This window comes from Strix aluco, chromosome 16 (assembly GCF_031877795.1).
Source record: "Strix aluco isolate bStrAlu1 chromosome 16, bStrAlu1.hap1, whole genome shotgun sequence".
Taxonomy (NCBI): domain Eukaryota; kingdom Metazoa; phylum Chordata; class Aves; order Strigiformes; family Strigidae; genus Strix; species Strix aluco.
The window spans coordinates 11809198-11834229 of NC_133946.1; the positions used below are offsets into that span (position 1 = coordinate 11809198).

Sequence of the window (25032 nt, forward strand, 5' to 3'; positions counted from 1 at the left end):
TCATTTTCTTCATCTTTTAAATGCCTAATATATTTTCCAGTATAATCAGCAAAAGGAAAGTATACATTTTAAAAAGATTTGCTCCTTCTGACACCCACAAATTGTTTTCCCTGTTCTGTGGGAGACAGGCCACAACTGCCCGATGTCAGTTAGCAATATGCTCTTTTAAAGCTGGTAACAACATTTTAAATATACAACATATTTCAGGTTTGTGTTTCCATAGTGCAGTTCTCGTACTGGGTGCTCAGGGGGGTGTTTTGGCAAGCAGAGCTGCCCTCGGGCTGTGAGCAACACTCACTGAAACCCTCTCCACACAGGAGCTGCTTCCATTACTATCTGGGGGCACTTCTCACCCATTTTGAAAACTGTTTGAAAACACTGCAAAAACATCTAATTACACTGGGACACATTCTATACAGATGCCTCCTTTCCCCTTATCATGTGGGAGGGCAATTTTAACCAACCCAAATGCAAGCAGCAGCACCAACACCCTGATGGCACAGGAGGGAGAATTCCATGGCCGCCAAAGTCCCCCCCATGAAGGCCATGAAGGCCTTAAAGGCTCTGGGCCTCAAGTGCCCAACCGAGGGGGTGATGCAGCAGGAGGCTGGGAAGGCCCTCACCGCCGGCAGCCGGCTCCCCTGAGGGCAGCTACGAGGGGAAGCAGTGTCCCACCCGCCTGGGGACCCCACCATACCCGCGGCGCCTTCCCTGAGGGAAAGAGCGAAAGAGCGGGAAAAGGCGCGCACGCGCACCCCCCCTCGCGGCACCCTCCCCGTGCGCACTGCGCCTGCGCCCGCTGCTCGCTGGTGCGCATGCGCGGGGCCGCGCGGCCGTTTGGGCGGCGGGTTCGATTCAAACGGCGGCTGAGGGGGAGCGTGGTCGCCATGGAGGGGGAGGCTTCCCGCATTCCCGTCTACAGCGCGCTACACCGCGCCGGCCCGCCCGCAGGTGCGTGCCCTCTCCGGGAGGAGGGGAAGGCGGGCTCTGCCCTGCCTTGCTCCGCCGTGGGGTGCCGAAGCCGCGGGGGCGAAGGGCCGGTGTCGGGGAGGGGAGTGCGCGCGCCTCTTGGGGAGCTCTGATACTGTTTTCGGCTGTGGTGGCCGTTGCAAAGTCTAATTTTAGGCTTTATTTAACTGCTTTGTTTCTAGTTAAGACTTCAGTTCACGGGTTTTTTGCTAGACGGACTCCAGTGCGTGTCCTGCTCGCTGAGGTTGTGGATCCTTTCCTTCAGGGGCTCTTACTTCGATAAGTCTTTTGATACTACTTATAGCATTTGAGAAATATGGGACACCTAGGCTTCACGTTAAAAACATGAGAACTAGTCCGTACCAGTGGAAACTCCCATGTTACTCTACTATAAATGTGCTTTTGGGTGTCGTTTGAAAAATAATTACCTTGGGGAGGGAGGAGAGGGAAAAAAGCTTCCTAAACCCACTATGTGAACAAAGCTTTATGTGCTCAAACATCTGTGGTTTAAAGCTAAATAAACTTTACATGAAAAGTTAGTTCTCTATAGTATTATTTTAGAAATTTATCTATTCCTAGTGAATTGAGACATGGTGCTCTCTTAACTGAGAGTTCCCTGTGGGCTGTGTTTTGTTTTGCTTCCAGTCCTGAACAGTTTTGCTTGGAACCCTGTGGCATGCTGTCTGCTTCATGTTGAGACCTCATTTATTACCACACTTGCATTATCACTTTCAAACTTCCTGTCATTAGTGCTAGCCTGCTAACTATGTTTTAACAGTCTACCATCTGAGCTGTCAGTGGCTTGTTCCAGACCCTTAATCCTGGCTGAAGTTTGAAGACTGCCCTTAGTTGTCACTACCTTAAAGCCTCCATTCTAGCCAGATATAATTGTGATTTACCTCAAATTGAAGGCTTGAAATACGGTAGTTCTGTGTATTATGGAGATCTCTTTTAGACCGTAGTGTTTTCATTTTGTCTTTTTCTTGCAGAAATACAAATGGCTTTTCCTTCAAAGAAACAATGTGTCAGCAAAACAGCAGATCTAGAGTTCAACAAAGATCCTATTTCTAACTTTAGCTCAAACATTCCAGCAGACGGTGTCTTCAAAGCTACAAACCAAGGGTAAATGAAAGGAAAATATTGATGGGTTTATTACTTGGCAAATGTCCTAAAGATGGCTTAGCATTTTGCAGATTTTGTCAAACTAATTGACTTGGTAATCTGCGAGAATTCAGTGATCTTCTGCTAAATGTATTTTACCCGTCTTTTAAGGTTGCCTAAATCTGCCAAGAAAGCAGAACCCCTTTCAAAGAAGACAGCTACAAAAGGGTATGTTTCCTCAAATTTCTGTTAGTTGCCCTCATGCAGTAATGCTCCCTCTTGGAGGGTTATGATGAGCTCTCACCCCTGTACAACTTTCTTGCCAAGTTTGCTGATTAAAGCTCTTGTCAGAAACAAGAACAAATGCTTCAAAAAAGAGCATGTTTATGGAAGTAAAAGAGAAGGTGTGCAATACTGATATTTTTGCCCCTAAATCTTTGATGTTTGGCTCTGCAGACCTCTCAGCAGATACAGACTAGAAGCAGAGCTGAAGACCAAGAACCAGCTGTTAGAAACAGCCAAACAACAGCTACACTCCAGACTAACAGGAGCACAGGTAAGGACTGGAGGAAAGACTGAGAGAGCTGGGACTGTTCAGTGGATTCTGTTTCCAACAAATAGGACTTTCTTGAATCAAGTTTAGATTCAGAATTGCCACTTTGTTATTCACCACCTCTTACCCATCACTCTAGGACACGCTTAGCACAATTTCTGTCACGTGCCAGAGGCCCTACTAGCAACCTTCAGCTGTAAAACCTCATTTGATTTCCTAGTTCTCAACCAGTTACTAATCGGTGAGATGATCGTTCCTCTTGTCTCACAGCTCGATTTCTTTACGAGCCTTTAAGACCACCTATGAAATGTTCAAAAAGCTTCTGCCACCATCAGCTGGATCACCCTAATCCAGATGCTTATTGATTCTCTTGGAGAATGGCATTCAACTGGAGGTTGATCAGCTTATCCGATTGCCTGGCAATATCTGAACTGTGTAGGGAATAATGCTGTGGCTTAAAGATTTGAAGATGCCCTTTTCTTCCCAATGTTTATACGCTCTTCAATGCATCAAACTCTTGAATTATTTATATATATGAGAGGGAGCACAAGAAAAGATATGCTAGGGTTGCTTAAAAGGAATTTATCTCTAGGATCAAATTCTTCCAGTAGTTGCTATGACATGTGAATGTGATAAATGTACTAATCCTGCCAAGAAGCAGGAGTATGGGTCTGCAACAGAGTAATTTCCAGCAGTGGTAGAGACAGAAGGGCAAGATCTGGTTCTTGGTGCTAGTGGAGCACTTGTTAAGCCATGAGCATCACACTCAGTATTGCTGACTAATGGAAACAAAATCTCCCTGGAAACTTGGTTCACGCTCAACCTCTGTTAATGACAGGGCACTATAAAGGAGTTAAAGGAGGAGAATGAAGCCCTGGTACAAGAAATTGAGAAGCTCAAGAAATTTCAGGAGACTTGCATGGTGATTTTAGAAAGCAGAAACATTGATCCTGGTAAGGACTATGCACTTCAAATACCATTCTGGTACTTATTCTTCAGAAGTTTTTTTTTCTTCCTCCTGTTGTGACTGTTCATAAGACATTCAGACTCTGCTTCCTGGCTAAGGAAATATGGCTGTAACTCCTGGGGATTTTTTTTTTTCTAGTTTAAGAGAAAAAGCTACTTCCTGTAGTAGGCCCTGTCCTGGATAAACTTTAAGAATAATGTAGTCTTTCTTGTTGTAGAAATTTACTTTGCAAAGCTGTTTGTTCTTACACACAAATTTATCTGTATATTAGAGGTTCACTAATGCATCTCATAAATTAGTTACAGGTGGCAACATTTTGGAGGAGGAAGAAAAGACACAAGAATGCCAGAAGCAGACAATGGTAAGAAAATTTTGAAATAGCAATAGGACTTACACGGGCTTTGAGAGGTTTGTGTGCTACTGCCCTTTTCTACCGATGTTGTGGAAACAGCTGCTGAGACTTACATTTATTGGCATTGTGTTAAACTCTTCCTTTTGGCTCCTCAGCTGTTAACTGAGAAGCTCATAGAAGAATTGAAGCAATTTAATCAAACAACTGCAAAAGAAAAGGAGGTGCTTCAGGTAAGGCTGGGACTTTGTTTCAGACTCAGCCAGGTACTGAGTGAGATTCTGAAGGTTATTTTGCTTCTCCCAGGGCTGCTCAATTCTCCAAATGAACTAGAGGGTGAAAGCCTGCAGTATTACTCATCTTTTGTTTTATGTGCATTAAGAAAACAATGTGTTACTCCCCTTCTATGTAGAGGGCTTAAAGCAAAGTTTATGGTGGGGCAATGTCAGTTCTCATCGCGGCCATTTCAAGTAGAGTTGCATACAGTTGAACTTGAAACAAGGCAGAAGGTGAAAGTGATAGAAATGACTGATTGCTTTCAAGTTGGGCTGAATCAGTTCCAAAGTACAGATGGGAACAGTGCTGGGAACATGCTCTGCTCAGAGCAGCTCCTCTTGGGAGAGCGTTTTCAAGCCTGTGTTGCGGGGGGTTGGAAGCACCACTGGCAGGACGCTAATCCACCAGTCTGGCTGTTATGCTGGAATTCAGATTTGGTCTAACTTGGAGGCTGTTGCAGGCCAGTGGCCTCAGGCAGACTCTGGGAACTCAGAAGTACGCACGCACAAGCAGCTTCAGTAATATTGTCGATATACCAACCAAAACGGTCATTAAATTACACCTCTGCAGTTCTTGGTGAGAAGCTTCAGAGCTAATCAATGAAATCGCTATTATAGCAGACTTCCTAGATTTCGGGAAATTATAATTAAATGGCAATTAAAAGATAAATTGCCATTTTCTGCAAGGAACTGTCAGAGACATCCCAGTCAGGCAAGGCTAATCTCAGTTCAGCAGGCAAGACCCTGCTGAAGAGTTCAGATGCTTTAGTCAGAGCTGCTTTAGAGCTTGGCTTTGCTTTTCGGTACTTTGTTAGTAAAACGCCGCATTGCCCTCACTTCTCTCCCCAGGCAGCGATGGCCAAGTGGCGATCGGCCGGAGAAGGGAGCCAGCAGTCCCTGGAGAAGCACGCCTCCTTCCAGGCAGAAATCGAGGAACGTTCTGCAGCGCTTGATGAGTTGGAGCTGCTTCTGGCTGTGTGAGGCACGAGGACGGACTGTACTGTATTTTTTTTTTTTTAATTTTTTTGGATGTTTTACTCCTAACTCCGTGGTCTCTACTTCACAAACCTAGCTCTTAGGTTTGGCGGCCTAAACCTGGGCGCAGGCCGCTGGGTGGTGGCGGGGAGCTGCGGTGCCTGGCTACCCCTGGGACAAGACCAGTAGCCCTCGTTGCCCTTCCCGCGCCGGCAGGGCCCTGCCCGGACTCTCTTTTCCCTCTCGCCTCGCTGATGCAGCGCTCCTCCGCTTCGGTCCCTCAGCATATTGTACTGATTACTGTTTTTAACCCATTAAACGTACTGGAAGGATGTGGAGACGCCCTGTCCTGCTGTCCGCGCCGGGCCCCACCGGAGGGGCGGGGCGTTCCTCGGGGGGCGGGGCCGCGTCTGCGCACCAGGGCGGGCCCGGGGCAGCCATGGCGGCGACGGTCAGCGCCGGGCTGCGCGGAGCTCGGCGGTGCCAAACGCTGGGGCGGTTGTTGCGGCGTGGCTGCGCGGGGCTGGCGGTGGACGATACCGTCAACGGGCTGAGCGAGGAGCAGCGGCAGGTACCGGATCCGCCGGGCTCCCGCGGCCGGGGGCGGCCGCCGCGCTGAGGGGGGAGCGGGAGGACGCCGGGACTCCGGCGGCGCCCCGCCCCCCCGGGGGTGTGACGGGGATGACGGGCGGTGATTGGCCGCCACCGGGCGGAACCAGCCTATCCCCGGGCGTGCAGAGGGGGCGTGGTGCGGCCACGTATCCGCCGGGCGTGGTGGGAACCTGCCCCGGAGGCGCCTCCGCCATGGGACAGCGCACGGGGAAGCACCGCGTAAAAAAAAAAAAAAAAAAAAAAAAAAAAAGTCCGCTGCGTGCGCGTGGGGCCTGTTTGATCAGGTATAATGACCGAAATATGAGCATCAAAGAAGCAAATCGTAGAATCACAGACTGGTTTGGGTGGGAAGAGACCTTAAAGCCCATCCAGTCCCACCCCCCTGCCCCAGGCAGGGACACCTTCCACTAGCCCAGGTTGCCCAAAGCCCTGTCCAACCTGGCCTTGAACCCTTCCAGGGAGGGGCAGCCACAGCTTCTCTGGGCAACCTGTGCCAGGGCCTCACCACCCTCACAGGGAAGAATTTCTTCCTTAGATCTCATCTAAATCTCCCCTCTGGCAGTTTAAACCCGTTCCCCTTCGTCCTATCCCTACCCCCCTGATCAAGAGTCCCTCCCTCCTTTCCTGTAGCCCCTTTAAGTCCTGGGACGCCGCTCTAAGGTCTCCCCGGAGCCTTCTCTTCTCCAGCGAACCCCCCCAACTCTCTCAGCCTGTCCTCACAGGGGGGGTGCTCCAGCCCCCCCGAGCAATTTTGTGGCCTCCTCTGGCCCCGCTCGAGCAGGTCCATGTTGACTGGATCTTATCAAATCCTCTCAAAAGAAGTGTTGCCGTTCTCACAGCGTGTTCTCTTGCCCCATGGGGGACCTTAAAGTTTAGGATAATAGTTCTTAGCTTTACTGTTTCCCCCTGTGTTCTACAGCAGCCCAGTGCCAGCCATCACAGCGCTTACTCCCTGCTGCCCCAGGGTGTGGAGGGAAAGGTAGCAGCTTCAAAGGGTTGGTCCAGACAGGCTTCTGCTAATGTAACTCTCTTCCTTGGTGGTTCTCAGGTCTGGAGCTGTAGCCTTATTTTCTAGATAATTATGACAGTGCAAGTGTACAGATGTACAAAATAAACTTTCTCCTTTCATTCTCTTTTCTTACTGTAGAATTATTCTTTACCAGGTTTGTGTTCATGGTTTGTAGCCTTATGAGCTCGTATTAACTTGATGTTTCTTTGTGCTTCTACAATCAGCAGGTGTAAAAGGAAGAAAATATTATTGTAGTTCATATCTGTCTGGTGGAAAAGCTGAAAAAAAAATCAGAAATCAATCTTTAGTAATGCTAGTGAAGCTGTGAATTAACAGCACTAACTTATAAACTGGCTTAGAGTGTCAGGGATATCTGTCTGAGTCTATTCCTTAGTCTCTAATTGATTAAGATATTTCTTTTTATTGTGGTTTTAAGCGTTTTTTTTCTTTAAAGCTTTATGCTCAAGTTTTCTGCTGACAACTCTGTAACAATGGAAACATATCTAATGTTTAAAAACTTAAGAAAAAAAAATCAACAGAGGGGAAACTTGTTTGGTGGTACTGGAACCCAAGGTCTGGATAGCCATGGAAACTAGCATATCTTTTTAATTAGAAAAAAGAGGCTGCTTTAGTTGTGAGGTTGAGAGAAGGGCAGAGGAGCCTGGGTATATTTTGGTTTGTTGCTTCTGCCCCTTCTGCAGGCTCTGGTTATAGGGTTTCAGTCTCTAAGACTATCCCTTCACCAGCATTAATTTGCAGGAATAAAGGACCAAAAGGAAAAATGGGATTATTAAGATCTATCGTAACATCTAGACAAAGTTCTTAAATCTCCAGATTAAAAACATTTCAGATGTTGGCCATATTTTCTTAGTGTGTGTAAGACTTCTGCAGAATACATGTATGTAAGTACTCAGATTTTAAAATTTAGAAAAAGATTTTGAGATTTTTAACACTTGGATCAATGAGCATACCTGACTTTATAAAACTTTCCCTCTGTAGAAAATAGTAAGATAGCTAATGTAGTTCCAGTTTGATACACTAACACATTTTAATTAGTATGCATGCTTATTACAGGCATTTGCATATAATTAAATGAAACCACAAGCAGCTTCTGAATAGGGATAGTACATCATAAGTTCAGTTCATCAGCTTTCAAAGTTTCCTGACCAAAAACATCCCCTGAAGCCCTAGTGCAGGCAGCAGTTAGGGAGCATTCTGTCATGTTGGGGTAAGGTTAAATGCTGAGAGGAACTTAAGTACATCAGTATCTTGTCTTTGAAAGACTAAAAGGCTTTTCCAGGGGTCTTTTAGCCAGTAACATTGATTTCTTTATGTGAAACATTGAAACATTGATTTCTTTATGGTCTTGTGCTCCTGGGTTTGGGATCCTGAAGTCTCCTGGCAGGGAAATGTTGGCAGCATCCTGGGGAAGAAGACAACAGTATATGGATGAGATGTAACGTATGTGTTTCTCCATCTCTCTTCCCAGCTTAGACAGACCATGACAAAGTTCTGTCAAGAGCATTTGGCTCCGAAGGCCCAACAGATTGACCAGGAAAATGAATTCAAAGACATGCGGGCAAGTATTTCATGTGTGCATTTAAAATAGATGGTGGTGAAAGCCTGTCTGTACTTTGATCCTGTACATTAGTCCAGACAAAGAATCCCAGTCCATACCACAGGAACATATGCATTAACTTTTCAGACTTGAAAGCCATAGAGAAAACAATCTTTTGATTTCCTGTTTAAGCTTTTGTTAACAACTTTCAGCAACCTGGGGAAGAATGCAGCCAGCATGCAATTAAAAAAATAATAAAAAAACCCCAGATTGAGAATGGTCTTGTTTGGATTCTTATCGTTGTATTTCTGCTTGGCTCCTTCAGACTCCTCCTCTAATACGTGCTTTGTATTCTCCTGGCTAGGGCCCTTTCTTGGACATCTGAGTTTCCTCAAATTTGTTGTGAAAATATTGTGTGCAAATGCTGAAATGCAGAGTTGTTTGACTGTCGAGCTGAAACTTGCCTTCCTAATAAAAACAACAAATTCTGTGTAACGGGAGGGTTTGATTGATGAAAAGGAGAGATCTAACTATTGGTTTTCATAAGCTCCACAAGACTTAAAAAGCTCAGAACATCTGCTAGGATTTCCCAGAGCTCTGATGTTGACATTTTCAGGGATATACGCACAGCTTTGAAGTTAAGTATATAAATTTAGTCTGGCACACCAGATGTCATCCAGAGCTATTGAATAATACTTTTTGAAGTCTCTGGAGACTATTCACTGATAATTATCTTATCAGTGGACACTGAGGCCGTGTGACAAGCGTTCACCTGTGTGTCCATCGTGTAGTGGGGGAGAGGCTGCAGTCTCAAGCAGCAGTGATGAGGTGGCCTCTCCAGCATATGCGTGGTCCTCAGTGGTGACATCTTTTGCTGCTGCATTGTGTCATAGCTTCCCTCTTTCTCTGCAACACCGTGTGCCAGACGCAGCTGACGTGTTTGTCTCAAGTCAGGCAGCAGCTCTGTGCCTCGAATCGTCTGCCTGTCGCGTGAGTGCTGGTGTTGCCAGAATGATAAATCTGGGTAACGGGCAAGTGGAGGAGGCAGCAGTCAAAGAGGACAGCTTGTGCCCTGGCAGATGAACTTTGTAGCCTACGCGTGCAACTAAGCAAAACTCAGTATTGCTGTCCAGTCTCCGTGTGTGTCCTGGCAGGCTTGAAAACCTACGGGTTATGTACTTGAGCAGCCCTTGTGGATTCAGCTCCTTTAGCTTTACAAGTCCAAAGTGTTCACAAATTCTCTGTCGTGGTCACCTTTTCTAACTCCTCTAGCACTGCCTGGGAGGTGGGCAGCACCTCTGACTGCCCATCTTAAACATTTCCTTTTTTTAATCTCTCCCTAGGAAGCCTCCTTGGCTTTAGTTACGAGTTCCTGTTTTACTGGAAGAGTTAAATTGCCAGCTAACAGCAGTTCTTCTAAGTATAGCCAGGGTTTCAGTCATGGATAACTTATGCTAACTACTATTTGTGGCAACCACAGCCTGATAGGCCTACGCAGTGCTGCCAAAGCACAGTGACAAGGATCCATGAGGTAAAAGACAAGCATAAATTTGAGTCATAACATCCTAAATTATCTTTAGCAAGAGATAGTGGATGAAAGCCTAGAAGTACTGTTTTTGAAATTAATGGGAGGCTTTAATTCATCAAAATTCTCCTGAGTTAAATCTTAGGACCTGTCCTTCCAGAATTAAATTTAGGTTGTGAATGTTTGCTGAATTCAACAGACTACTCCTGTGTGTAGCATAACTAATGTTAAGTCTGTCTGGGTTCTTAGTCCAAAGGATGGAGCTGCTGCTGCAGGAGGAATAGGTATCGGTGTATTTATCTCTGAGATATCACACGAATAAGGTAAACTGGTGTGTCCAGTGAGCTATCTGGGAAATCTTGTTATGCTGATGCCCTGACTGTGAGCCTGGACTGATTGCTTGTTCTGTATTTGTAGGAGTTTTGGAAGAAACTTGGGGAACTGGGAGTTCTGGGGATCACAGCTCCTGGTAAGTCTGTTCCCACCTTTTACCTTCTGGTGGGTGATTCCTCAGACAAAAGAGAGACTACTTGAACTCACCCGTTCCAGTTCGTAGCAACCTTGTCTGTGATGTGATGTCCATTTTGTCCAGAAGCTCCTACCTTCATGGTTTTTAAAAACTCTTTTTGACAACTTTTTTATCCTTCACTAAATCAGCATCCTTTTTCCTTGTTAGACTTCTGAATGATTACAGAATGCCTTTTACAATTTAAAAGTGCTGTTCCAAAATGGTTTCTCCAGATATAACCTATGCAACTCAAACATGTTTGTGCTTCTCCAATATGAAGCGCTTGCTGCAAGTTTTGAAGAACGAAAGCTATAGATAAAAGTATCCTAGAACAAACATCCATCTCTAATAGGAGAAGTTAGAGGGTATAAAACAATGCTGTGAAAAGCTGTGATAACTAATGGAGAGCTGACCACATCCAACCAGTCAGAAAAAAATCAGGGTAAATCTTATTCAGCCTTGTCCAGGTTAGTTGAAAAGTGTTTTGATTAATGTTATAGATTACTGAGGCTGCTGTGGTCATGCTGAATGCACTAACACAGTGTAATGAGGAGAAGCCCTTAGTGGAGAAAAGCAGCCAATGGGGCCTTTATTTCCCCATCGTAAAGTCTGTGTTTCTAGATGTGCGTCTGCAAAGGCTTCTGCAGAAGCAAGCTGAATAGCAATGCGTTGAAATAATGCCGCTGCATTTCTTTCAGTGGCACTGCGTCTGCTTGAAAGAGTCTGTATTTCTGCTTTCTTTCTCTTTACTCTTCCCAATTTACTGCTGCTCCTGTTTTTTCTCACTCTTACCTTCTTTCTTCTTTGATGTTGTGCCTGAGGCTTACAGCAGTTTCCCACACTATAAATAAGCCATCCCCTCATGAGTCCTGTCCTTTTTGATTTCCTCAAAGATTTGCCTCTAAAACCCTCCTATGCCCAGATTTTTTTGCCTTATTTTTGATTGTATAGTTGTGTGCGCTTTCTTTATTGGCATTGGTTTTGTTGTAGGAGGTGGAGACTGGGATTTAGGATGTGAAGATAATGTGAAATCTTCTGAGGGCGTATGCTCAATTAAATGGCATGATTGGGCACCAGTGCATCAAGTCTATTAAGGGAGTGTTTTAAATAAGTGCTTTTTGTTTTCTTCTTAAAACTAAGAAAACTACATCGGTTTGTAATTTTCCAGTTATTTTATAAAGAGCTAAGTTAAGAAATGCAATTATGGAGCTACCACGGAACGATAATACAGGCATGTTGTATATAAAGAGTAATTTTGAAAGGGCAGCATCATTCTAAATCACACTGTGGTTTGTATTATACGAGGAGCCGTCTGGCAGGATTATTTTCTTGTACCTCTTGCAGGACAAAGCAATCATGGGCCAGTAGTGCTTAGAGCAGGCAGCTACCTTTCCTTTCTCGAGGCAATAGCACCAACCCCATCCATTCTATAGGAAGGAACAGAGAACTCTCTTGTTTTGGCATATGTAAGAAATTGTCAAACACATCTTTTAGGATATTGATAGTAGAACCCTAAACCCTGATTTGTGGTAGAGAGAGGTGATTTCAGAGGATGAAGAGCCCTGCAGATGAGGAGTCAGAATGAGTGACGTGGGAGGAAAGGCTGCGTGTAACGCCAGTGGCAATTGTGTTAGTTTGATGAGGTAGGGCAGTAGCCCTCCTCGAGCCCCGGTTACGCGCTCAGCTCTTTGGTCACTCTGAGTGTACAAACACATTCGCTTCTGCTGTTGTTACTGCTTGCTTATAGCATCCGTGTTGATGATGAGTAAGTGCTCCTGGATTAACTCCCTGACTGCTTTGCAGTGTTTATGTCCTCCTGTTTTAGTTCTTCTCTTAGCAGTACAATCACTTGCTTCTTGCCTGTAGAACAAAGCTTTTACACTGGGCTGTGACTGTATTTGTGTGTATATAAGTGTGTGTGTAGGTATATATATGTATATATTTATGTAGGCTGTCAGCTGCTCAAGGCCATTATGCGTTTCTCAGCCTTCTCTTTTTTCCTGCCTTCTCTCACCCCGTTCTACTGTGTGCCTTTAATCTTTACCACCGGTTTTAGCCTCAGCTCAGTGGGCCTATCTAGGCTCCCAGTTACGATGATTGTGCTGCTCTGTCTGACTTCATCTTCTCTTGAAATCCACGTTCTCGCCACTGGTGAATTACATTCTTGTTTTGAATCGTCCACCCATCAAAATGCTGGTCTCCTGGACGTTTGCGGGCTTAGAAAAGTCCTTAGTGCCCCACTTTTTGATCAGTTTGAGGATTCCTCACTTGTTTAGGGGTCCTTGTTTATAATTAACAAGCATGGACTTCACAAAGTTGGCCTGTGTTCCTTTGTCCGCAGGTTGCCACTTTGTGATTTAATCTTCGTGATAACATTAAAGGTGGTTGGCAAGAAGGACTCACTATTGTGCAAGTGACAGTAGCATGTTTTAGATGTATCCTTACGCATGTTGTATGTATAAAACTATGCTGTACAAATAAATTGTTGATTATGCTGAAGAAGCAATATCACTGTGCCTTTAAGGTAAGAAAATTGAAATTCAGAGCGGATGGGGAAAGCCAGAGGTGCCCAGCTCAGGGACAGTGTCAGTCAAAACCAGAAGGTCTCTTCAAGTATCTCAGATCTCATGCAAGACTGAGCCCGACCTTGGGATCCAGCACACATGTGATATACTCCGTGTTGGTTAACGTGAGGTTTCTCTTCTCTTTTCAGTGGAATATGGTGGATCTGCTTTGGGGTATCTGGACCATGTGCTGGTTATGGAGGAAATTTCTCGTGCATCAGCAGCTGTTGGGCTTAGTTACGGTGCCCACTCAAACCTTTGTATCAACCAGCTAGTGCGTAACGGCAATGAGGCCCAGAAAAACAAGTACTTGCCCAAGGTATGTGGCTGGAAGAGGAGGGAAACTGGAAAGCATTTGGGTTTTGGCTGCGTGCAAGAATGAGTGTCTCTTACAGTGTGTTGAATTGTAAGCACTAGCCGATTTCAGTCACCCAGCCTTTAGGAAATATTGTACTTGCCAAACTTGCCCTTCTCTAGCTTGTTAGTTTTTGTCCTATTAATCCATCATTAAGACCTCAGCCTGTGCCAGGGTCCATGTATGTAGGCAGCATAGTCCAGCTCCCTGGAGCTGTGTTACTAAATGAGGCTTTGAGGTGACACTGGATGATATTCTACCAACTTCCCAAATACTGATATTTCTGGATGAAAGTCATTGCTTTCCTATTTCCTATTCTCCATTTCTCATTGCCCAAATTCTTGGTTTGCCTGTGCTTATTAACTACATGTGAAACTTCTTCATCATGTGGGGCACTGATGTTTGTGACTCATAGAAGCACAGAATGGTTTGGATTGGAAGGGATTTTATCACCGACATACATATAGAAGCTTTTCTTCTTGCCCTTGACATCCCTGGCCAGATTTAAGTCTATCAGAGCTTTGGCCTTCCTAACCTGATCCCTGGCTACCTGGACAGTTTCTCTGTATCCCTCCCAGGCTCCCTGTCCTTGCTTCCACCCTCTGTAGGCTTCCTTTTTGTGATTGGGTTTGTCTAGGAGCTCCTTGTTCATCCATGCAGCCTCCTGGCATTCTTACCTGACTTCCTCTTTGTCAGGATGCTGACACTCCTGAGCTCAGAGGAGGGGATCCTTGAATATTAACCAGCTCTCTTGGGCCCCTCTTCCCTCCAGGGCTTTATCCCACACTACTCTGCCAAGCAGATCCCTGAAGAGCCCAAAGTGCTCTCCTGAAGTCCAGGGTAGTGAGCTTGCTACGCACCCTCCTCGCTGCTCTAAGGACCCTGAACTCCACCATTTCATGGTCACTGCAGCCAAGGCTGCCCTTGAGCTTCACACTCCCCACCAGCCGGTCCAGCATAGCATCTCTCCTCCTTGGCTTCTCCATCACTTGCAGAAGGAAGTTCTCATCAACACATTCCAGGAACCTTCTGGATTGTTTGTGCCCTGCTGGGTTGTCCCTCCAACAGATATTGGGAGGGCTGAAGTCCCCCAGAAGGGCCAGGGCTTGTAAACATGAGGCTACTCCTGTCTGTCTATAGACGGGCTCATCCACCCGCTCCTCCTGGTGGGGTGGCCTGGAGCAGACCCACTATAACGTCTCCTGTCCCTGCCCTCCCTTTAATCCTGACCCGCAGAGCTCGTGCTCTCCAGCTGGGCACTGACATAGAGGGTAACCCCCCCTCCTTTCCCCGCTTGTCCCCCCTAAAGAGCCCGTGTCCTTCCATCCCAGCACTCCAGCCACAGGAGCCATCCCCCCATGGCTCCCTGATGCCAAAGCCCGGAACCCTGCAGCTGTGCCCACGTCTCCAGCTCCTCCTGGTTATTCCCCATGCTACATGTGTTTGCACAGGAGTGTTTCAGTTGGGCCCCAAGGAAGCTGACTTACTGGCTGGAATTGCTTTGTGCTGCTCCTCAGGTGCTCTCCTGCTGCCCTGGGACCCCTCGCCAGGCTCTGGGCACCTACTGCTGACACTGGCACCAAACTGGTAGGAGTGGGGTGGATTGAGGTTCCCCAACAACTTTAGTTTAAAGCCAAAAGCATGTTAAACAAGTTTCAGTATTTAAATGCATGAAGAAACTTAACTAGTACATTGAATCCCAGCTACTGAAATTATCAGTGCAAGAAACTTGATTTAAACCACATGCAAAGTACAGTGTTGTTTCCTCAAAGCATTGTGCAGCCCGCTGATATGTAACCCTGAATTGTCCTCGTTGCTGCTCAGGTGTGTTTTAATGCCCTTGTTCACTGCCCTTCAGTGAGATGTGCCATCACTTTAGTTCTTACTTGTCTTGGTTCATGACAGAGGTACTCAACTAGTTTTGAGCAGATCATGAGGACTTCTGTAGAAATGCATTGATGGATTGAATTAGTTGAACATGTATGTTAAGCATTGAGTCTGTTTTTAAAAATATAAGGGATCAAAAGGAGGAGAAGACGGACAAAAGTACACAGGGAGAAAAAAAATGGAAGGAGAAAAGGGCAGGATGAAAGGAACAGTGAGGAGGAAGCAACAGCTATGCCAGAGCCTGGTATGAGCAGGCACAGAAGGAGGGTGTCCATCTGCTATTGTGGTGCGAGTGTGGGGGAACGGGCTGTCAGAACATTGCTGAGAACTTTGCAATCTCTTTTCATCCCCCTCACTGGCCTTTTGTGTTTAACAACTCTTGTTTATGTGGAAGGGCAGTCGTAAAGCACAGAACAAGGAGCTTGTGAAAGGCATATGTCTGCCTGCATGGTTCTTCTGGCACCTTCCCGGGGTGGTGTTTTATAAGCAGGGCTGCACTCATCTAGCCCAGACACGAGTTGAGTCATCCTTCTTGTCCCACTGTGACTTGATTCTGTGCCCCCAGCACAGCAGCACAGGACAGCTCCCTGCGAGGACTCGACCAGGAGCAGCAGCTCTTGTTTGCAGTTCTTACATAGAACAGCTACTGTGGAGATTCAGTGCTGAAAAGAAAAAAAAAAAAAAAAAAAAAAAAGAAGGCGGGCTGAAGAGGGAACAGAAACAATGCAACTATTCTTGCTCCCTTTCTTATATTTGCTTTTTCTTCCAGCTAATCAGCGGGGAGCACATTGGAGCCTTAGCAATGAGCGAACCCAATGCTGGATCTGATGTTGTGTCCATGAAGCTGAAAGCAGATAAGAAAGGTAAAGTCTGTCGTGTGCTGCCTGGATAGATAGCCGGTGTAAATAACATCTCCAGTAAATTTAGACTGACCTCCCCAACCCCAGTGAGATGCAGTGCTTAGTCTTGGGTGTACTAGGCCATGTTTGCAGGCCTGTGCTGCCTCCCAGGAGATTCACTGTGTGATTAAGCCAGTAGTGAAGACACAGGGGGAATGGTTGGAGGTCTAAAAGCAGACTTCCAGTTGTCGTGGTGGAGGTTGGTGGTGTGATGGAACCAGTGGTAGGTGCCTCAGTTTGTCAGGCATTTGTTAAACTGTATTTGGACTCCAGAAATTAAGGAAATGAGTTTTCTTGAACTTGGGAAGGATTTGTGCGTGTTGTTTGTGGGGGTCTTAAAGGGCATCCTTGGAAGCCTGTTTTGAAATAAATGGAGTGAGGGTATAGGTGTTGCTCTGTTGTGAGCTAACAGATTGCAGGTCTTTGCTTCCAGGAGACTACTTTGTGCTGAATGGGAACAAGTTTTGGATCACCAATGGGCCAGATGCAGATGTTCTCATTGTTTATGCTAAAACTGATGTTAATGCTGTTCCAGCCTCCCGAGGTATAACTGCCTTCATTGTGGAGAGGGTAGGTTTAATCATTCTCACAAGCTTATTGTAGTGTGGTTTTCAAAACTCATGCCTTCACCCTAACTGGCTCATTTAGAAGCCAGCTAGTTTTCTTTCTATAGCTGTCAGCCCCTTGCTCAAAGACAAACTACTTTCTGCCTGAATTTTACAAACCCATGAGACTAGTCCTCTGCCCCAGTGACGTGTACTGCACTGGCAGTCGGGCTCTCCTGGATTTTCGTATCCAAGCATGTAACCACTCTTTAGCACTAGCAATGTAGAGAGAATGGACAAGATTCTGATATAAAGGGCCTTGTTCAGTGCCAAAAATTGTCAGAGATATTGGAGGCCTTGTAAATATGTCCTACTATCCTATTATCTAACTTCGTGTGGGGTTTTTTTAAGCCAAGACATTGCTCTATTCATTTCTTCCCCCTATTTTCTTGCACTGCCCCTGTGAAACCCTGAAATGACCCAAACATGCATGCAAAGCAGCGCAGGCCAAAGGGAGCAGAAACGGGCTGTTCAACGGGGAGCCCTTGGAAAACAGGGATCTGTTGGGTTTTTTCTTCCCTTTTAATTATTTGAGGCCATGCTATACACATTTCTGTCACCACAAGGAAGACAGGAAGCCATAATAAAATAAATAGCACTGGAAGTATAAAATCTCAAGAGATCAGTAAACCTTCTGATGGACTTAACCTGACTTAGCTCAGATAATGGCAAAGCTTGCAGCCCTTACTCTAGGAGAGTCAGGGTTGGCAGCTGTCCAAATAAATATTTATTTAATGTTTATGTGCATGAGAAAATGGATGGGCTCAGTTCATATGTGCCCCCCACGTGTGCATGTTTCTCTCCTCATTTGCTTCCCCTGCACTTGCACTCACGCCTGTTCTTCTTCCCAGAGTGGGCAGTTCCCTTTGACTCCCTCTGGTACCCTATGCATGTTCGTCTGGTCAGGGAAATTTCGCAGATCTGTAGTGATTTTATTTATTCTGCCAGAATTGAGCTTTGAAATGTGTTTTTACTATCTTGACCTTGCAGGGAATGCCTGGTTTCAGCACAGCCCAGAAGCTGGACAAGCTGGGAATGAGAGGGTCTAATACCTGTGAACTGATCTTTGAAGACTGTAAGATTCCGGGTGAGTTGGGTTCAAATCATGGCACTATGCATGCGGTGGTTTCCTGTCTTCTTGATCAGATAAATTGGATCGCTAATTACATGCATGTTCAGACTGTGACCCAGAGGGCTTTGCAGATGGTTATCTGCTCTTTGGCAACCGCACAACAGAGCCGGTGAAACTGGAAAAGTGCAGTCTTCTGGATTCCAGGGAAGGAGCACATCCCTTGCCAGGTCACTCCTGTTTCTCTCTCGTGGGCCTAACTCTTAATCACTGCTTCTGCAAAGCCTAGGTGAGGCTTCCACAGAAACGTTTTTGTTTCTGTTGGAACTCCTCGTTTTGTATATAGGAGAGCTTATTTGCCTTGAAGTTTGGTTTTTTTCTCCAAAATTACTGGAGACTAGCCAACGGATTTTGGGTTTGCCTGTAACATTTCTGAGTTCTTTTAGGGTCAGGGCCTGAAAATGGACACCCTTTTCCCCATTAGTTAGTACAGCAGGGGCCACTGTAATGACCATTTTTGTTACTCCAGTGGCTATTTTTGCTGATAGAAAAATACAGCCTCTCTATAGCAAGTGGAGGATATGCCTTATCTGAACTCATGAAAATCCTAATTGCATATCTGCAGAGCAAGTAACTCTCCTGCTCCCCATACACCACCAAAAGCTGCTTTGCAGTAAGTGGAAGAGTTTCAGCTGAAATCTGACATTTCTAACTTTATTGGATCCCTCTGCTCTGAAATCAGAAAGGCCAGTGCCCCAGTCTTCAGATCATCTCCTGGGTAATCATCCGTACAGAACAGCATGTTCTCATGGTAACGGGATTTCCATTTTCGGATAACTCGGAGAAGAACATCACTGCAGTGTTGAAAGTTAACACACTTTGCACTCTGGCCATTAATGCCACTTCTGATCTTCTGCCTTGGAAGCTGAGCCAGTTTGATGCCATTTCCTATGTCTGCAGGATCTCTCAGATCAAGATGTCCTCTAGCACAGCAATTCCATCCACTGTACAATAACGTGGGTTTCATTGCCAGCCGTGCTCCACGGAGTGGCTGGTGTTTTATTCACAGTAAGTGTTGTCCTTGGATTCATTCGGTCATTTGCATTGGTGAAAGTTGGTTCAGAGCCCCAACATTTTCTTGGTTTTCTGCTGTGATACGCAGCCGGCAGGTCTGCTCACCTTGTGCAGTCAGCACACATGTCCTTCAGCTCACCACATACCCACCCATCCCTGTCCCTGGACGTACAGGAGGGTGTGCAGGCTCTTCAGTCCTTTTTTAGCTGTGAGAGGTCATTACTCATGAACAGCTTTCTCACTTTATTATTACTGATGCTGAAATTTGTGTTCTGTTCTTCAAAGTACTGTTTGCTATTAGTAATTTTCTTTCTTGTCTGTGGGGCTTTTGAGCTTTTTCTCTGAAAGCCAAGCTTCATTCTTCTTCCTCTTTCTAGCTCCAGGATCATGAGGATGGCCCTGCAGAGGCTACAAAAACATAGAATCACAGACTGGTTTGGGCTGGAAGGGACTTAAAGCCCATCCAGTCCCATCCCCTGCCCTGGGCAAGGACACCTTCCACTAGCCCAGGTTGCCCAAAGCCCCGTCCAACCTGGCCTTGAACCCTTCCAGGGAGGGGCAGCCACAGCTTCTCTGGGCAACCTGTGCCAGGGCCTCACCACCCTCACAGGGAAGAATTTCTTCCTTAGATCTCATCTAAATCTCCCCTCTGTCAGTTTAAAGCCATTATCCCTTGTCCTAACACCCTTTTCAATAAGCAGGAGACAATGCAGTCCGTAAGCTTCTGAAAACCCGATTATTTATTCCAGGAGGCTATCTGCATGTGTCCAAGTCCTGTCTCATTTTCACTTTGCATATCACACCTCTGGGATCGCTGGTGATCAAAGCCTGAAGTATATGTCGGTTCTCCTATATGGTGTGATCAGTGGATAATCTCTGTCCATCTACAAAGCACAGCTGTTAGGCTTTAAGTTCTCTCCTGATTGTAAGAGTGCAGCCTTGCTGAGATGAGCCTTTTGTTCCTGCTTCTCTTTTTATACTTGTTAACATCAGCACGTGCTTTAGATTGTCCTGCAGTGAAACCGTTTCTTGAGGTTTTTTTCCTCAGACCATTATCTAATGTGGCTGTTTTCCTGTTTCATTTTCACAGAACTAATACTTGTCTTTTTAAAATGTTTATTTATAACAACTGCAATGTCCTGTTCAGCCCCCCTCACAGAAGGGGGGGTAATATCTGTATTCTCCAGTTGTGGAAGACTAATATATATCACTCCACTGTGTGGTAAGAGGTGAGCTCTGACTGCTTGCCTGTGTAAGCGTTGGCTCCTGTACTGGGAATGCTCCCAGAGGTGACCCAAGTGTGTCAGAGCAGGATCTACACTCATTTCAGATGCAGACTCAGCAGACATCAGGTGGTGCTGCTGTCCCTTTGGGTTAGCTACAAAGGACTGGCCTGGTGAAGGGGGCTCCCACTTTGTCCTCCCAGGCTGTTAAGTCTTCTGTTCCTGTTGGTACAAATGCTGAGCTGGAAGATCTCTGGACAGCACCTTACTCTTTAGAAAACAGGCAAGAGAGTAGCAGCAATTGTAGATGCACTATATAACATTTTACCACCTTTTCTTTTTTTGGCCTTGGTTGGATTGAAAGGACATTTCCATGCTAGGAAGTGTACGTAGCCAAACTCAGCGCCTGTCTGCCTCATCCTGAGTGTTTGTGTCTCAAGCCAAAAAGAAAGGTGAACGGGACGGAAAGTTTGAATCCTCTCTCCAACAAACACAGGCCCTCAGACAACAGCTTACCTTAGTTTTGCGCATAAGTAAATCCCTTTCCTTTGCCGATTGCAGCTGAAAATATCTTGGGGACGCTGAGCAAAGGAGTCTACGTTCTGATGAGTGGATTGGATCTGGAGAGACTGGTCCTGTCTGGTGGGCCGCTGGGGTAAGGGGTTGTTATCTTCTACAGCTTGTAAGGCCAGAAGGATCCTTTGCCATCACCTGGCCCCGTGGGTCTCCAGGCAGGGTTGCAGCTCTTGGTAGGATGCGTCTTCGATGGAGAACTGAGATACTGGGGCAGCTTCTGAGAGAAGAGGAGAGGCTGGGTCAGGGTTGTGGGAAGGGAGCGAGCTGCAGAGGAGGCAGGAGCAAGGAGATCCCGGGTGCTCTTTAGCTTTGTTGTAGCTGCTCTGATGGGCTCCTGCTGCAGGGGACTTGGCTCAGCACTCCCAGGCAGCCGCGGCTTTCTTTGCCTGTGCTTCACCTTTCCCTCTGCTCTCCTCACCTCTCCACTCCTCATGCAGGTTCTGTTCAGTGTGAAAGCATCTATGTGGAACACCTCTGAGGGGCAAGGGATAGAAGAAGCAATGCCAGAAAAACAATTTGCAAATCTCTGCCTTACAGAGGGCACAGGCCACAGACCCTCCAGAGCATGCTTTTGAAAATAGTAGCCTTGATGTAAACATTTACAGAGATGGTGAATCTGCCTTGATCCCCAATTGCTGGCTTGTGTATCCCTGCAGTATGTATTATTCTGGGAATAACCAGCTTATTTGCATTACCAATTCCTTAAAATCTAAAACACTATCCAGACTGTCACATAGAAGGACCACTGGACTGGGTAAAGGGTTTGTTCTTCATTTATTCAGTCCTTAAGCTCCCCACTAATTACTTTTACCATACAGTCCTTTTGTCCTCTCAAGTGGTCTCTCTGTACTAATCCTCATGTGGAAAGACCATCTTCCACAAAGCAGAAGGAGGACTTTTCACCCTTCTTGTTCCTGCCTACACTTTTTTATGGTATTGACTAGTGCTCCTTGAGTTGGTGGTCTCTGGAGATGCAGGGCAGCACAACCTGTCCTGGCTACAGTTGTAAGGAAGCTCTTCAACTCTTCATCTCCATCCCCTCAATTAAGAAGGTAAGACCTTACCACAAGATGTCCCAGATGAGCAATATAAAGAGCACCAGGGAGAAAAATGGGACCTTTGCATTTTATTCTTAGCATTGTTTGAGTGAAGCTGTAGGAAGACAGCAGCGTATCATTTTGGGTATAGAACCTTTTTGCCTTAGATTGCACTTCCAAAGGTTAATTATTATTAATTAATAGTTCTGTTTTCCTGCATATCTGTGCTTTTCCTAGGCTCATGCAAGCTGTTCTTGACCACGCAATTCCATACCTACATGTAAGAGAAGCATTTGGACAGAAAATTGGCCACTTCCAGGTGAGACAGAAAAGGAATTAGAAATTTTTGTCATCTTGCTTTCCTCTTCAAAAATGAGAAGACAAAGAGCTCTGTCGTGGGAGGGCTTTGCATGGAGAAGGTTGCCTGTAGTTTGTACTGGGGCTGCACGTTGTGATGATGTGGTGAGAAGGTTAAAGGGTCTCTGAAACTGTTTATCTGAAGCCACTGTTGGTGGGCGAGGGGCTGCGGCTGACGTTGGGGGGGGTTGTGAACTGACAGAACCTCCAGCTCACTCACGTCTGCCCGAATCCATGTCTTCTCGTTTGTCTAGTTTCTCTGAGGTAGTTTGGGGAGTGATGATCCCCGGTGCTCATGCAGAGAATCATCTCCCCTCACTCATTTCATGTCTCGCTTGCCTTCTGCGACGTGCAGCTCATGCAGGGCAAGATGGCTGATATGTACACACGGCTGATGGCGTGTCGGCAGTACGTCTACAATGTGGCAAAGGCCTGTGACCAGGGCCATTTCAATGCCAAGGTGAGCTGGCTTCCACCCGGGCTGTGTCTGCATCTGCGGGGGGGTTCCTTTCCCTTTGGTCCCACATCCTGAGCAGGGTGGAGGTTCTGTACTGGGGGTTAAAATGACTTGCTCACAGCCCTAAGCGTGGTTTTTAGCCCCCAAAGAAAAAGAAAGCCTTGTTCTACAAGGTAACAGATTTAGCAGCATCCACAGGTGTTTATTGGAAGCCCGAACACAATATCCTGGCTATTGTAAGGGGCTGTAGCAGTTATTTCAAGGTGGTGGTGTCTCCACAACCAGCACCGTCACCACCCCTCCACCAAAGGAGGGCACCAAGTGTTTAACAGTTGGAGCACAGAGCCCTGCATCCCAAATCAAATCACACTGCTCTCCTGTGGGTGTGATGTGCATTTGTGAGAGACCAGCTCCCCTGCTGCACTCTGGGTTTTGTTTTTCTGTCTTCACGTGGCCTTTACAGACCTGACGCAGTGTTCTGTAGTGACAGAAAAGCTGCTGCGGCTTTTTGCTCTCTGGGGAGTGAATCCTGTGCCTTTGTGATCGAGTAGTTCAGGCTTGTCAGCAGCTGTCTGTAGGGTAATGGAAAGCTTGGAGAAGGGCAGGTGGCCCCTTTCCTGACTGCCCTCTCCTTTAGGACTGTGCGGGAGTGATCCTGTATTCCGCAGAGTGTGCTACCCAGGTGGCTCTGGACGGGATTCAGTGTCTAGGTAAGTCCCTGGCAGCGTTTGTTTCTTTGAGTGATGGCTGGAGAGAGCCAAGCATGGTGTAAGAGCAGTGCTCTCTCCCGTCCCACCCTCAGCCCCTCAAATGAGAGAGAAGAAATGACTTTTGACAACTTTTTGGTTGCAGGTGGGAACGGTTACATCAATGACTATCCAATGGGGCGTTTCCTGCGTGATGCCAAGCTCTACGAGATGGGGGCAGGCACCAGTGAAGTGCGCAGGCTGATCATTGGCAGGGCCTTTAATGCCACTTTTAAGTAACGTCCACCAGTGGAGAGGCAGCACCCTCACCACCACGAGGCCTTTGACCAGAGAGGCTGAAGCGCACAATTCTTTTTTTCTTCCTGCTTGTGATTCTGGGATCGACACTTGTGGCCTCTCTCCTGCTCTGCAAACAGATGCTGTTGGACTGGGCTTTGACAAAATGAATCAGATGGTAGGATGGAAGGAAAAGTGGGTTTTTTTCTCTTCTTGTGATCCTCCTGATTCATCCTGTTCATAAACCATCCTGAAGCTCAGCGTTATGGGGTGGATGCTCACCCAGGGGACGTGTCCCCATCAAACCAGGCTGGTGAGCACTGTGCCTGAAACGAGGGGCAGCCACTGCTAGGCGCAGAAAGCCAAACCCCCCTCAAAAAAAAAGGAACAATTTTGTTCTTTTAAAAAAAACCTGTGTGCCATTAAATAGCATTTAGCATATTCCTACTGGCAGGTGAAATTTCCCATTGTGACCTTCCAATGGGATTAATAACTTCCATTTTGGGAACTCAACGCCAGCAGCACAGTGGGCGTGGCTGTCAATGGATATCCAGGCATCACTGACGCACAAGCAGTGTTTTAGGTGATGACTCCTAAAACCTCATTTCATACCACATCTGTTTTCTCTGCATACTTCCTTTCCTCTTCCTGCTGCTTCTCAAGATATTTCAGCACAGCCCCAAGACTGGGCAGCTCTGACTGACGGCCTCCTGCTGGGTTATTCATTCCAAGGTGTCACCATCCATCACTCTGGGAACAGTTAAAACGTCAGACCTGTATTGTGACATCCGTGAATGAAGCGGGCAGGAGGAGGTTGACTTTTTCGGGTTGGGGTTGTTTGTTTTTTTTCCGAAGGTTGTTCTTTCGACAAAAGCATGTACTCACACTCCACCTTCGGTTGGCTGGAGAAGTCAGAGCGAGCACAGCGGTGTTTGTGGGTGTTTTCAGTGCATATTATGTACAGCAAATTGAAGTTTACCTAGCCTTATTAAAGCAAATGGCACAGTATACTTCCAGCCTTAAAGAGTGAATCACAAAGAGAAATTGGATGTTGTAAATATGACAGAACAATTAATTAAACAGTTGCCATGTAGGCAACTTCCCAGTAGTTTAAAAAAAGAGCTTTAAGCTTTGTGTATTTTTTGGTTATAATTTACATCCGTCTCTACTAGGTGACAGTAGACTAATACAGAATTTTAAAATGCCACCGATTCAAGAAAAATTCACCTTCCTGAATTGCCATGTAGGTCACCAAGTGTTTTATATTTATAAGAGTTATAAAACTTCACTTTATCCAGAGATAGAAACAGCATCTAAAGTCATGGTGGCAGTGCCTTCTTCCTAAACTTCATGTTTATTCAGCTGCAGTGGATGGCTGTCACTCTGGAAGGGTCCCAGGGTTTAATTTTCAAACTTCATCTCTGGATGGAGGTAGCAGAGAGTGGACAGAGGTGACCCGTCAAGAGTGTCTTGTTGAGCTGCACCTAAAAGTGCTTTGGAAATGAGCCTTGAAACACGAAGTGCGTTACTCTACATTAATGTAAG

General features: G+C 46.1%; 2 protein-coding genes across 3 annotated transcripts; both read left to right on the forward strand.

The window, feature by feature from the left end:
• The first annotated feature begins 835 nt into the window (after window positions 1-835).
• KNSTRN (kinetochore localized astrin (SPAG5) binding protein) lies at window positions 836-5521 on the forward strand. Of its 2 annotated transcripts, none has more exons than XM_074841997.1 (8): window positions 836-951; window positions 1959-2091; window positions 2242-2298; window positions 2527-2626; window positions 3462-3576; window positions 3890-3951; window positions 4098-4172; window positions 5064-5521. In XM_074841997.1, the coding sequence occupies exons 1-8, from the start codon at window positions 888-890 to the stop codon at window positions 5193-5195; spliced, it is 738 nt and encodes a 245-aa protein (XP_074698098.1). In that variant the 5' UTR covers window positions 836-887; the 3' UTR covers window positions 5196-5521. The 2 variants fall into 2 exon arrangements, with proteins under 2 accessions (XP_074698098.1, XP_074698097.1); XM_074841996.1 differs by adding an exon at window positions 1152-1213 and having other exon boundaries at window positions 846-951; window positions 4098-5201.
• IVD (isovaleryl-CoA dehydrogenase) lies at window positions 5506-24608 on the forward strand. Its single transcript, XM_074841994.1, has 12 exons — window positions 5506-5760; window positions 8300-8389; window positions 10311-10362; window positions 13115-13284; window positions 15977-16070; window positions 16540-16676; window positions 17702-17798; window positions 20639-20732; window positions 21928-22009; window positions 22403-22507; window positions 23142-23214; window positions 23357-24608. The coding sequence occupies exons 1-12, from the start codon at window positions 5521-5523 to the stop codon at window positions 23488-23490; spliced, it is 1368 nt and encodes a 455-aa protein (XP_074698095.1). The 5' UTR covers window positions 5506-5520; the 3' UTR covers window positions 23491-24608.
• The last annotated feature ends 424 nt before the right edge of the window (window positions 24609-25032 follow it).

Coding starts and splice junctions, on each gene's coding strand:
- KNSTRN (XM_074841996.1), top strand. CDS start 1,967: ATGGCTTTTCCTTCAAAGAAACAATGTGTCAGCAAAACAGCAGATCTA. Junction 2,299..2,526: donor AAGAAGACAGCTACAAAAGG/GTATGTTTCCTC, acceptor TTGGCTCTGCAG/ACCTCTCAGCAGATACAGAC. Junction 2,627..3,461: donor CCAGACTAACAGGAGCACAG/GTAAGGACTGGA, acceptor TGTTAATGACAG/GGCACTATAAAGGAGTTAAA.
- IVD (XM_074841994.1), top strand. CDS start 5,521: ATGTGGAGACGCCCTGTCCTGCTGTCCGCGCCGGGCCCCACCGGAGGG. Junction 8,390..10,310: donor ATGAATTCAAAGACATGCGG/GCAAGTATTTCA, acceptor CTGTATTTGTAG/GAGTTTTGGAAGAAACTTGG. Junction 13,285..15,976: donor AAAACAAGTACTTGCCCAAG/GTATGTGGCTGG, acceptor TTTTTCTTCCAG/CTAATCAGCGGGGAGCACAT.